Source organism: Euleptes europaea, chromosome 3 (assembly GCF_029931775.1).
Source record: "Euleptes europaea isolate rEulEur1 chromosome 3, rEulEur1.hap1, whole genome shotgun sequence".
Lineage (NCBI taxonomy): Eukaryota > Metazoa > Chordata > Lepidosauria > Squamata > Sphaerodactylidae > Euleptes > Euleptes europaea.
In genome coordinates, this window is record NC_079314.1 from 30,706,100 (window position 1) to 30,719,684 (window position 13,585).

The 13,585-nt window shown below is 48.7% G+C and overlaps 1 protein-coding gene across 1 annotated transcript in view; it reads left to right on the forward strand.

Annotated features, from left to right (window-relative positions):
• The window catches only part of TINAGL1 (tubulointerstitial nephritis antigen like 1), a 39,078-nt gene extending 38,141 nt beyond the window's left edge, over positions 1-937 (forward strand). Inside the window, exon 11 of the mRNA XM_056846959.1 lies at positions 612-937. Within this exon, the coding sequence (XP_056702937.1) occupies positions 612-755 (144 nt within the window). The 3' untranslated portion in view covers positions 756-937. The remainder of the gene's footprint in view (positions 1-611) is intronic.
• Positions 938-13,585: the final 12,648 nt, after the last annotated feature.

A 13,585-nucleotide genomic window follows, 5' to 3' on the forward strand; every position in this document is an offset into this window, starting at 1 on the left:
AATGACACACGCCCATGGGGCTGTTTGGTGTTGGGAAAATTGTGTGTGTGGGGGGAGCTGAATCCCCTTCCCCTTGAGTGCTGCCACCTCGCCCCCACTCCATTGGAAGGTTTTTTTAGCCCTTTAATAAATAAATAAAACAACAATAATATGGCATGCAGAAGGTTCCAGGTTCAATCCCCGGCATCTCCAGTTAAAGGGACTAGGCGAGTAGGTGACCTCCACCTGAGACCCTGGAGAGCAACTGCCGGTCTGAGTAGACAATGCTGATTTTGATGGACCGAGGGTCTGATTCAGTAGAAGGCAGCTTCATGTGTTCATGTCATGATGGGTAGCTGTTTTAGTCTGTCTCTAGCAGTAGAAAAGAGCAAGAGTCCAGTAGCACCTTAAACACTAACAAAACACCCTGCCAGAAATTTTGTTAGACTTTAAGGTGTTACTGGACTCTTGCTGTTTTCTAATATGTCAGTTATATTTGGTAACTGACATATTGCTATACTTTAACATTGGTAATCTATCCAAAGGTATTGCTGTATAATGCGATATGTTGCTTTTTGGGGATCCTTTTGTAGTTGCACAGACGATCACGGTTTTCTTTCCCCTGCCTTCAGATCGCTGCTAATTCCTGGGGACAGCACTGGGGCGAACATGGCTACTTCCGCATTGCTCGCGGCACCAATGAATGTGAGATCGAAACCTTTGTAGTGGGTGTCTGGGGCCGTGTCGGAATGGAGGACATGCACCACAAAAAGTGAGGAGGGACCTGCCCCACGTTAGCTCACCAGCACAGACTTCTTTCCTTCTGTAACCCCTGCCCACCACCTTCTCCAAAAAGTCTTGAGATCCACCACACAGCCGATTCTCACCCTCGCGTCTGTCTCCAAAGCGAACAGGCACAATCCAATTTCTACACAGGACTTTGCGAGGCCTAGAACTGTCCTTGAGGCCTTGGGCTTATCAGGTGCTTTGGCTGGATGCTCCTTGAGAAATCAAGAAATTGCGACTGAGGAGGTAATCCTGAAAGCGTTGGGAGGACCAAGAGAGGTCCTCCTGTCTGACCCCTCATCCCAAAGGAACCGACCGATCAGGAGCAAACCAGGAATGTCACGTACAAATTGGCTTGAAGACTGGGTCTGTGCAGGATGACTCAAGCAACCAAGCCAAACCCCATACTACAAGGAAGGGGAATTCATCCTCTCTCATTCCTGTGGCTTCCAGAAATTTCTTCCATACCTCACCAGTTCCTTGCAGGAGACATTTTGGAACTTTCACTTCCTCAAGCCTGGCTGCCTCTTTTACAGAGACTGTTCTATGGCAGTGAAACCACGAGACGGCAGCTTCTCACAGCAAACCTTTCTGACCTCAGGTAGGGTGGGCTAGCCTACCAGCTGCCCTCCCTCATGCATGTACAATCCAGTCCCTATGGAGACCACAGGAGAACAAGCAGGCCTCAAAGCCGCCTAATATATATTTTCACTTCCAGATGGTTGCCTGTTTCCTAGCAAAGTATTCTGTCTATACTTCCATTGCTTTCCCAACCTACCCAGGGGAGGAATTCCAACTCTTGGGCAGGCCTGGGTATGCCCAGGCAAACAGAATCATCCCAGCAAAGCCAGAAGAGAAAAAGTTCGCTGTGGCCCATTTCAAGATCTAGTCAGGCGTTTCTAGCACTGGACAAGCCATACACATAGGGTTGCCAACCTCCAGGTAATAGCAGAAGATCTCCTGCTATTACAACTGATCTCCAGCAGATAGAGATCAGTTCACCTGGAGAAAATGGCTGCTTTGGCAATTGGACTATGGCATTGAAGTCCTTCCCTTCCACAAACCCCGCTCTTCTCAGGCTCCACCCCAAAAACCTCCCGCCAGTGGCGAAGAGGGACCTGGCAACCCTACATACACATTGGACCAGTCCAGAAATGGAGATGCTGTCCAGATTCTGAGCAGAGAGGTATGCAGAAGAGCACCGGCTTTTCCAGACAAGTCCAGTGTTCGTCGCATTTTGGGATGTATTTTTTAACTCACTAATTTCTGACCGGTGGACGTGCCAAGACTGCGATTGCATATCCAAGCTTGTGATGGTCAGTGCAGAAAAGAAAGCAGAAGATCCGTGACAAGGCCTCCAGGATACATTCCCATCAAAAGTAGCTGTAGTGCCATTTTTGGACTAAGATGGTAGCACAGGAGCCGGGCGGGGGGGTAGTTCTTCACTCCCATACCATTTCTGAACCTCCAAAGCCTTTCCACCTCCAAAGCTGTTATTTCCCCTGGTGTGGGGTGGGGACTTCCTATACTCTACAGGCAACAGTGCAAATAGCTGCCCCAGTGGGTGGAGGTGACTGTGTTATCTCCCAGCCCTGGTCTGGGACCTCCAAATCTGCACCCCTCCCTTCCGGCTCCCCTGATGCAATTTATATAGGGCAGTGGTTCCCAAACTTTTCGGGCCACCGCCCCCTTGGTTCCACAAACTCAACCCCAGCGCCCCCCATCCTATCCAACAACATAGTTGAAGGGGCCCACCTCTAGAAACCCCCTGCTGCCCCCTTGCCTCTTAGTGCCCTCCAGGTAATCCCACCGCCCCCCAGGGGGTGGTACTGCCCACTTCAGGAACCACTGATATAGGGAAACTGAGCTGGAGGGTGCAGTTGCGGATCTTGCAGTGTCTTATCTGAGGGAGAGCAGTTTCTGGGCAGCTGCCGTTTGCGCAAGGGATTTTGCATTAGTGTTCGGGGCACCGGCATTCAGTTCAGTCATCTCAGCTCAAGGTGATTTTGCAAGTTTTTGAAATGCAGAAGGCCACAAAAATTGGGAATCGAGGCTGAAGCACAGGGCTGCCCCTGGAAACAGTAGCCCAGCAATGATGTCTCTACTATAGTTTTACTCTGCCCTTCCTTCACAGCACTGGGGGGGGCTACCATGTTTTCCCCTCCTCTGTTTTAGCCTCACAACAACTGCCCTGTGAGGTAGGTTAGTCTGAGAGTGAGCGACTGGCCCAAAGTCACCCAGGACATTTCATGTGGACCAGGGATATGAACCTGGGTCTCTCTGGTCTTAGTCCGACTCGCTAACTACTCTGCAACACTGTCTTGATTTTCTTATGATGGATGCTTCACAGCTCTTGCCTGGAGCCACCGACGAATGGGAAGGCAGAAGAGGGAACATCACAGCGCAATTCAACAGCAAGGGGGTAAAACTGAACAGCAGCAGTGTGTGTGTTTGACACAGAACTCCTGTGTAATGTGTAACACCACCTGAGGAGCCACATGAGTTGGTGAAGGGAGACCCTGCAGCCAACGATGACTATCTCACACTGCCTGCAGCTTTCTGGACAAAATGCCGGGCCGCCGGAGCAAGCGACGATGAATCCAGTGCCTTCCTGGTGCCGATTCCTCCCCTTTGCAACTGGAAAATAGAAAACCCTCGCTCTTCCCTGGCCTCCCCAGTCCAAACGCCTGCTAATTTTCCTTTCCTTTCATGAGATCTGTTGCAATGAGTGTTTATGGAGTTCTGCTGACGCAGAGAGAGCTCTGCCCAACAGCCTGTGTATGATCTGGGTTGAAAGCCCGTTCCCCCTCCCCTTGCTGGGTTCCCCCACATCCCTTTCTTTCGGGTCTTAACTCCTGTCCCTCGGCCTCCTGGACAGGATGTGAGGGTCTTTGGGTGCGTAATCCCCTGCCCTGGCTGAATAGGCCCATTGTGAAGCATCTGCCACCAGCTTAAAGGGCAGGGCTTAGCCGGACGTCGCGACCGGTCCCGTCCGCTTTGCTGGCAGCTTGTAAACACCGAGCCGCCCCTATTCATGTTAAAGAAGCGGAGAGGGGGAAAGTGCGCCCTGATGCGCAGCGCATTCACGCGTGGCCAAGGGGGCCGGGGCTTTGGACTGAGGGCCTGAGCCAGCGTTTCACCAGGGTGGGGAGTCGGAACGTGCAGGCACTCAGGCGTGTGTTCACACACATGCACGCACACCGTGCGAACATCAAAGTGGAGCCAAGGGGGTTAGATGGGCATAGGGGGGCATTTTCTGAGGGTCGGTTTTGGACTCGCTGAACCAATAAACCTGCTTCTGGGCTGTTCGGCTTCCGACTACAGGTGCAATGTCACACAATGGAATGCTTCTCCGCCCCCAAATTCGTGATCCAGTAAACAAACAGGGCAAGAAGATGGCTAAAGTAGTCCTGTCTGCCTTGTTAGCTTTCAAAGGGCAGTGGGTAGGCCGAGTGAAGGACCATCCAGTCGTTTGAACTCTGCCCTGCATCCTGAAGTGGAACAACCTGGGCCCAAATTTGCAGCCTCAGGTGAAGAAATAAAACAAACCCTAGGGCTTTGATTTAAATGTGACACGGGCAAAAGCACTCTCCTGTGGGACTCCGCCCTCACCCGGCGTTTTGTTTGAACGGGGTTATTGCTCGTGCAAAATGACCTGTGCGCCGGTGTCATGTTTAAATTGGCCCTTAGGCTTTGGTGCCAAGGGGGCAACTGAGAAGTGCCAAGTCAATCTGCCAGTGTTGAGCCAGCGTGGTGTAGTGGTGAAGAATGGTGGTTTGGAGCGGTGGAGTCTGATCTGGAGAACCGGGTTTGATTCCCTTCTCCTCCCCGTGAGCGGCGGACGCTACTCTGGTGAACTGGGCTTGTTTCCCCACTCCTACACACGAAGCCAGCTGGGTGACCTAGGGCTAGTCACAGCTCTCTTAGAGCTCTCTCAGCCCCACCCACCTCACAGGGTGTCCGTTGTGGGGAGGGGAAGGTGATTGTAAGACGGTTTGAATCTCCCTTAAGTGGTAGAGAAAGTCAGCATATAAAAACCAACTCTTCTCCTTCTTCGGCTTTGGTGCCAAGGGGCAACTGAGACAAGTCAATCTGTCAGTGTTGGGGTGTGTGTGGTGGAAACAGGGTACAGCCAAGCTCTAGTTTACCAGCATCCACAGTCCCATCCCACAGCGATTTCCCACCCTGTCTGCTCTGCAGCTACCTGAGCTGTGCAATCCATGCACACCCAGTAATGTGGGCAGAAGTACCGCACTGCCCACTCCCCAGCTCGAGTCCACCCCTTCTTCCTACACCATGTCACATTGCCCGTGTGGTTTCTGCACACGAAAAGTCCCTCTCTCCTCTCTACCAATAAGCATCAGTTGTATAGTGTCACTAAACAAAACTTGATGTGGGGGAAAAATATTCCCCCCTCCTATTATATTATTTACATTCCAAAGAAGTTGTCCTAAGCAAGGCACGGACCAAGCTAGCATCCAAAGACAAGAGCAGTCTATCTTAACCTTGTCTGCGCAGAGGGTTTTTAAAATTCTGAGGAGTCTTTTATATTTATTTTGCTTTTTATTGTTTGTAAATAAAATGCATCAAAGATCGGCGAGAAGTATCAACAGCTGGTTTCTTTACTCCCTTCATTATCGCCCCTTTCTATATCCCCGGGGCCTTGTGATAAACTTTAGCAAAAAAAAAAACCCCATGTGGTTTTCTTATTGGTGTTTTAAAAATAGACATACTTGTCCTGTTGGCAGGTTGAAATTTTGAAGTTTTGGGGTGGGAAATGTAAAAAAAAGAAGCAGAAGAATGGGCCCCGGGGGGAGGGGGTGTTTCAAAACTGCTGGTTTGTCAGGTATAAATCAAAAACAAGAAGGGTTCAGTTATCTTTCATAGCACAGCTGACATACTCTGCAGGGTTTTTTTGTCCTCTGCCATGTTTTTACCCTGAACGTCCCCTTAAGAAGCTGAGGGCAGGGTTCCAGGTTCCCCTACTTCTGTTTTGTCTCCACAACCACCCTGCAAGGTGGGAAAAACTGAGAGATTGGCCTAACTTCACCCAGACAGAGCACAAATTTGAACTCAGGTCTCCCAACTCTTTATTCACTACGCCAAGCTGCTTCTTGGTACCAGCGTGATTTCTCTAACTTGCACACCTTGGTCATCTTCTGGGCATGTAGTGGAGGTCACTGGGGGTGTGGGGGTAGTTGTAAATTTCCTGCATTGTGCAGGGGCTTGGACTAGATGACCCTGGTGGTCCCTTCCAACTCTATGATTCTATGACCTCATGTCCTCTTTTGTCAGGCCTGGGGCTGTCACTGAAGACACTCTCAGCTTGGTATACGACAGTGCAAATCGCCCTGTGAAGGGAGGGTATGGAAGTCACCTCACCCTAGATTCCCTCCCCCTTCAGCAATTGGGGGGGGGGGCCCTCTTCCTTACTTTCCCCAGCCCCAACAAGGGGTCAGCTCTGGAAAGGCTGCTTGGCCGAGATAAGGGGCCAGCCATTGTCTTGCTTCCTGTTTCCTTGGGACTTGGTGACCTTTGGAAAAGCCTCTTCTTCCGGTGTCCTTGCCAAGACAGTACAGCCAGGGACACGGGGCTGGAGCAGCAAGCCGGCTGCAGGGGCCCTCTTCCTCAAGTGTTGGGCAGGGAAGTCGTCCGATGTTCTTTGCGGGCTGTTTCTAATGCTTCCCCGCTTATCAGCTTGGGTGGTACTCACAAAAATCAACAGAAATAGAGACTGCACACACCCGAGGAAGACCGAAGGAGCCCCGGCTGAGCTGTCATGGGGAAGAAAAACTCAGGCCTAAGTCGGGGGACAGGATGCACTGTGTGGTCTGCGGTCCTGCCCAAAAGACACCCTGTCTTCACCTAGAAAACTAGCATGTCAGGCTAGGATCGAACCCTTCGCCCTGTGTAGTCTGCTGTCCTGCCCCCCCCAAAAAAAACACCCTCCCTTCATCTAGAAAACTAGCATGTCAGGCTAGGATTGAACCCTTCGCCCTGATATCCATTTTTCAATAGGTGGGCATTTTTTATTTATGTGAGAAGATGTACATGATGCTGTTGCCAACTCTGGGTTGGAAATTCCGGGCAATCTGGGGGTGGAGTCTGAGGACAGTGGGGTTTGGGGAATGGAGGATTGTCAGTGAGGTATAATGCCTCCAAAGCAGCCATTTGCTCCAGGGGATTAATTGCTTTAGCCTGGAGATCAATTATAATTCAGGGGATTCTCTAGGTCCCACCTGGAGGTTGGCAACCCTAAAGGACTTGGGATCCATAACTTAGTGAGAACTAGACCTACGTGGAGATTTACAGTCACTGAGAAATCTTGTTAATCTTGTAAAATGTCTCTTTTCATCCCTTGGAGTAGATGTCTCCAAATTTGCCACAATATTTGCATTAGGTGTACATGTAGCTGTTTTGATAATAGCCGCTAGGGGCGTGCATTTGGCTTTGCTGAACCGAAAAAGCTGAAAATACCTTTTCAGCATTTTCCAGCTTTTTTTTTTTTTTTTACCAAAAAAATTGGCACCTTTAACAGTGGCTGAAAAAGCAGACTACAAAAAAATCAAAAATAAAACCCCATACCAGTATGGAAATTTGGCTTTTTCAGAAATACTAAAAATTTTCGGGTATTATATACCCGAATCCGAAAAATATCAATTTTGGGGCTAGCCTGATCTCGTCAAATCTCAGAAGCTAAGCAGGGTCAGCCCTGGTTAGTATTTGGATGGGAGACCACCAAGGAATACCAGGGTTGCTGTGCAGAGGAAGGCCCTGGCAAACCACCTCTGTTAGTCTCTTGCCATGAAAACCCCAAAAGGGGTTGCCATAAGTTGGCTGCGACTTGACGGCACTTTACACACACACACACACACTTTTTTTTTCAGTTGTAGGGTGCTAATGAAACAAGATTATGCCCTAAGAACACATATGACTTGGACCATCGAAGTCCCCAACAATTTAGCAAGGACCCAAAAGGAGACTCATTGACCCGTAATTGCTACCCTTTTTGAGGGTCTTGGACCTGTGTGTGTGTGTGGATGTATTGCCCCACCTAGAGAAATGACTTGCCACTTTTATTTTAAAGACAGGCTTTTTAATTTGAAATGTGACAGAGTCAAGCTGAAGAATGTGCTTTTATTTATAAAATAGGAACAGGTTTTTTGGAGGATAAATTGTGCTAAATCTGTGATGGCTGACCAGCTCACCTGACCTGCTCTGTGTTGGCCCACCAAGACTAGCTGTGGGTTAGGGTGGAGTAGTCCAAGTCCACGTATCAAAGTGTGGCCAACCTTCAGATCAGGTCTGGAGTTGTTATTCTTAAATGCTCCTGAAAAACAACCCCCACCCCAGATATTATGGCTGTTTTGTTTGCCACCTTGAGTGAGAAGATAAGATAAATTAATAGCAAAGATTTTGTTTTGTTTAAATATTCATTCCATCCTTTCTGCAAGGAGCTGAAGGCTGCCTTCATGCCCCTCCCCTCTGTTTTATCCTAGGGAGAGCCAGTGTGGGGTAGTGGTTAAGGTGTCAGACTAGGATCTGGGGATCCCAGGTTCAAATCCCCACGCTGCCATGGAAACGTGCTGGGTGACCTTGGGCCAGTCACACACACTCAGCCTCGACCCTGGCAAGTATTTGAATGGGCAACCTCCAAGGAATACCAGGGGTGTGACGCAGAGGCAGGCAATGGCAAACCACCTCCAAAGTCTCTTGCCTTGAAAACCTATGGGGTCGCCGTAAGTCAGCTGTGACTTGATGGCCAAACTCCACCCACCCCCGCAAGATAGGTTATTCTGAGAGAGTGTGTGACTGTCCTAAGGTCACCAAGCAAGCTTCCAAGGCAGAATGGAGATTCAAACCTGGTTCTCCCAAATTCTAGTCCGACACTCATTGCTATATCATGCTGGAAAAGAAAGCAACATGCTTAAAGAGGTAAGGGAGGGCACTTAAGGAGCGTATTGAGCTTTTTGAGAGGATGCTGTGCATTATAAATAGCTACATGTTTCCAAAGTGGTTTTTTTTTTAAAAAAAAACATATCTGACGCTATCAAGTCAGAGACAATGGAAATATAAAGACCCTGGGATTTGGTGACAGGTTTCTAGACATTTCTCCTAACCAATTATCAGGAGATCGCAGATGTTTCCATTCATGTCTTTGAAGGCCTCCTGTAGGTGTAGCAGGACGACCTAAGTAAGGGAGGCCGGCTACACTCCTGCATTTGGGCTCCCAAACCTATGTTGCAAGCACAGTGAGGAAACAGAGCCCCCTTGTGGCATAATCTTGGAAGTGTCAGAGTAGGAAATGCCCCTGTGTGGCTAAGATGGTATTTATTGGTTGTTGTTTTTAAGTTAAAATACTAGATGCAGACAGTAAACTCAGCTTCTGAGCACTTGTGCAGTGATGCAAACTGAGATAACACCTCTTTTTTGCCTATCATAATCTGCAGTTATTACTCTTTTGGGTTTTCTCCACCAGTTCACTCATGCTCAAGCTGCAGGTCACCTTATTCAGCCTCCCTCGGTGGCTTCTGAGATTTTTAGCAGACCTTGCCTGCATGCATTCAAGCATATCTTTGCTATTACAGGGACCAGAAAACTTTTTAAAGGTGCACTTTGACATTCTCAGGAAGCAAAATCTGGCACCTAAGGCAACAGGCTGTACTCTTGTGTAAACACATTGCCCCCCCCCCATCATGTTTGCATTATGATTTGGCAAAATTTGGCCCGTTTTTATTTGGGAAATGGCGAAGTCCGAACTCCCCCGATTCGGATCCGTGGAATTCGGCACTAAGTTCGGAGTTCGCGAATAAATTCGGCCATTTAAAGCCATTAAAAACAAATTCACGCCTTTCCACAGCTCCGGGGGGGGGGGGGGCATTTTTGGAGGTAGAGGTCCCAAAAATTCAGTGTAGCTTGAGGGGACCCTTCTTGAAAGAACCCCCATGTTTTGTGAAGATTGGGTCAGGGGGTCCCGAATTATGGGGGCCTGAAGGGGTTCCCCAATCTGCCCATTGGAATAAAGCCATTAAAAACACATTCGCGGCTTTCCATTGCTCCGGGGGGGGGCATTTTTGGAGGTAGAGGTCCCAAACTTTCAGTGTACTTGAGGGGACCCTTCTTGCAAGAACCCCCAAGTTTTGTGAAGATTGGGTTGGGGGTTCCGAATTATGGGGCCCGGAAGGGGTCCCCCCAATCTGCCCATTGGAATGAATAGAATAGACCTTTTGGAGTTTGCAAACCATTGCAATTGCATTTGCAACATGCAACCTAGACTGTGCAAACATTGCCACACTGATTGTTTTCTGCCCTGCTCCTTTTTGTCATGGCATCACTCCCGCGCCTGCCAGCACTGGTAATCACAAAGTGTGCAGATCTTTTGGAGTTTGCAAACCCCATTGCAATTGCAACACGCGACCTTGGGAGTTTGCAAAACATGGAAAGGAACAGAGGCACGCTAGCTATGAATATGCTATTAGCTCAGCAAACAAGAAGAAAAGGCGAAGCCCCCTTTCTCAAACCAGTTTGGCTCTGCTCAACCTCAAACAGAAACAAAGCAAGGAGGAGGAGGTGCGCGAGTGCTGAGCGGAGGGAGACGCAAGCTGCACCGCCGCACTCCGGGCAAGGGTGGCAACGGGCAAAAAACACAAGCAGAACGCACACTCCCACAGAAGCGAGCGGGCACCCCCCTTTGGCTTCTCCCCCACCCACAGAATCTGCCCCCCAACACACACACACAGAGAGAATCTGCTTCCCCCCCCCACACACACAGAAGAAAAGGTATAGAGAAAAAACCCAAAATCAAACTGTGTGGATGTCTTCCAGCAGGAGCACGGAGAAGTAAATCCAATCCTATTCCGGTAAGCAGCAGCAGCTCGACCCAGTCAGGATCTCGCAGCAGCAGCACCACCAAAATGGAAGGAGATGAAAACGGTCGGGACAGGAGTTTTTATACCTTCTCCTGGCCATTTCAAAAGTGAGAATCCCTGCTCTGATTGGCCAGGAGAAGACTCAGCTTGGCCACCATTGGCAGCGGGAGAATGCTGCTAACTAACTGTCGGTTATGCTGCTGATTGGGGCCGCCGAATTTGCCTGAATTTATTCGGCGTCTGCCCAAACTCACCGAATTCGGCTGGCCGTTTTCCCGCCTTTTTAAATTTGGCTCCATCCGAACTAGAAACCGCCGAATCAGGGGAAATTCGGCTGTTTTTCTTATCGGATGGAACCGAATCGACAGCCCTAATTATGATTATTGCACATCACAACCTTACATGTTAAGACTGATGCTTGCAATCTCGTTCCAAGCAGGACATCCTCTGTGGGGGCTTTGCATCTTTCTCCTTGCAGCCTGCCCTAAAAAACTGGGAGTTGCAGCCAAAGGCAAGCAAGAGAACTCTAAGAGCTGTGACTAGCCCAAGGTCATCCAGCTGGCTTCATGCGTAGGAGTGGGGAAACAAATCCAGTTCACCAGATTAGCCTCCGCCGCTCATGTGGAGGAGTGGGGGAAATCAAACCCGGTTCTCCAGATCAGAGTCCACTGCTCCAAACCACCCCTCTTAATCTACTTTCTCTTGATGGTGATTGCCACTGTCTGAACACAGGAAGCTAGACGGAAGCTTGCTTGGTACTCATACCACGAGCTGGAGTTCAGTTTGTCTGTGGCATTTACCAGTTGGAGGATTTCTGGACTATCGCTTGCAGAAATGTAGAAAATGCAAAAAAATTCCCACCACCACATTTCCATGCCAGGAAAAACAAAACCCACAGCTCTTACATTCCGCACTGTTGTGTACCCCGCAACCCAAAAGAGATGGCAACCTTATGACATGGGTAGGCAATAGACACAAACAACTCCTTGCGATAATTTATCATTTTTCAGCAAGTTCTCAGTGATCCGCCGACTTCCCCCTTTCTCTCCCCTTCCTGTCCCCTGCACTGTGGAGGGACAGCAAGACCTGGCTTGACAAGTGAGGGTTGCCAACTTTCCAAGCAGCCCCTGCGCCTCTGCCTTTTCAGCAGCTCAGTTTGCAGAGTCCAGCCCATCCACATGTTCATGTTCTTGCCATGAGAAGCTTCACAGGCCAGTTCTCACAACTCAAGGTGCCTTAAAAGGCGCAACAGTGAGCTTGCCCCGTTTTGTCCTGGGCTGCCGGCAACTATAATAGGGAGTCTATGGCTGGACGTTCCACCACTCGGACTCATCAAAGTGCCAGGCCCAGGATCTGCCTGTCTGTCCATATATTTGTAGGCTGCCTTTCGCACTGGGACCCAAGGCGGGATGACAAATAAAACTAAAAAACCCTTTCCAGTCAATTAGTAAGTGGATTACAAAATACAATAACATCAAGACATCAGTAAATCAGATTACAAGATATGATAACATTAGAATCTAACAGCAAAGATTTTTTGTAAGCAAAAAAAATGTAGTTCAGCTGGGAATTGGCTGGCAACTGGCAGAAGGGTTTTGTGGGGGAGGGAACATGGGGGCTATCACACCAGCTGCAGTGTCTCTAGGTAAAACCATAGCGTTTCCAGTGATTCCTATAGCTACCCTATGTCACTTCCACTTTTTAACCAGAAGTGATGTAGTGCTGCACGCGACAGTGAATGTTTTTTTAAAAAAAGATTCTCTGCAGGCAACGGGAGCAGGGGGTGGGTGATCTAATGTTGCCAGGTCCTTCTTCGCCACCGGCAGGAGGTTTTTGGGGCAGAGCCTGAGCAGTGAGGATGTTGGGGAGGGGAGGGACTTCAATGCCATATCAGCTGGAGATCAGTTGTAATAGCAGGGTCCCCAACATGTACAGCCAATTGTCATAAAAGGTAAAGGTCCCCTGTGCAAGCACCGGGTCATTCCTGACCCATGGGGTGACGTCACATCCCGACGTTTACTAGGCAGACTTTGTTTACGGGGTGGTTTGCCAGTGCCTTCCCCAGTCATCTTCCCTTTACCCCCAGCAAGCTGGGTCTTCATTTTACCGACCTTGGAAGGATGGAAGGCTGAGTCGACCTTGAGCCGGCTACCTGAAACCGACTTCTATCAGGATCGAACTCAGGTCGTGAGCAGAGCTTGGACTGTAATATTGCAGCTCACCACTCTTGTCATAAGGTGACCCTTAAAGAGTGTGTATGCAGTTTTGGTTGTTTACATTCACAGCTTTTGTTAGCTAGCTAGTTGGGTTTAGTACAGGTTTTAGTTTCATAATTGAATTAAATTTATATATACTGTTGCAAACTGTGCCTGTTTATAAGTGGCTCACTGAAAATACTTTCTAAGTGGTCATAGTTCTGTCAATTTTCCACAATACCATTTTACAGCACTACTATTTAGCCTTGGTTGTTATCTTTAGTACCTGGAGGTTGGCAACCCTCGGGGGATCCCCTGCCTTGACCGGGGGAATGGGACCCCCTAGCTGGGATTGTAGAATTGCGTGGGGGAGGGGGAGCCAGAAGAACACATGCAAACATATTTGTTTAAGGCAGGATAGGAAAGACATCATCCCTAATAAAAGTCACTCCTGAACCGATCCATTACGTGGCAACTTTGCTCCTATTTATTCATGATTGATTTTTTCAGAGCTCCACGCAGCTAACAATTAGAAAAATTAAAAACCCAACATAACAACAATCCATAACAACAGCACAATAAAAGTGACAGCTCCAGCAATAACAATTAGCAGTTATAAAACCATCAAATGCCAAAGCAGTAAAAAATAATCCTAACAGCCAGTAATAAAAGCATCAGTGTTGGGCAGGAATGAGGCTATAAAATGCTAATGCAGATGAAAAGTCGAAACAGGACAGTTTTAACCTGGTGTTTAAA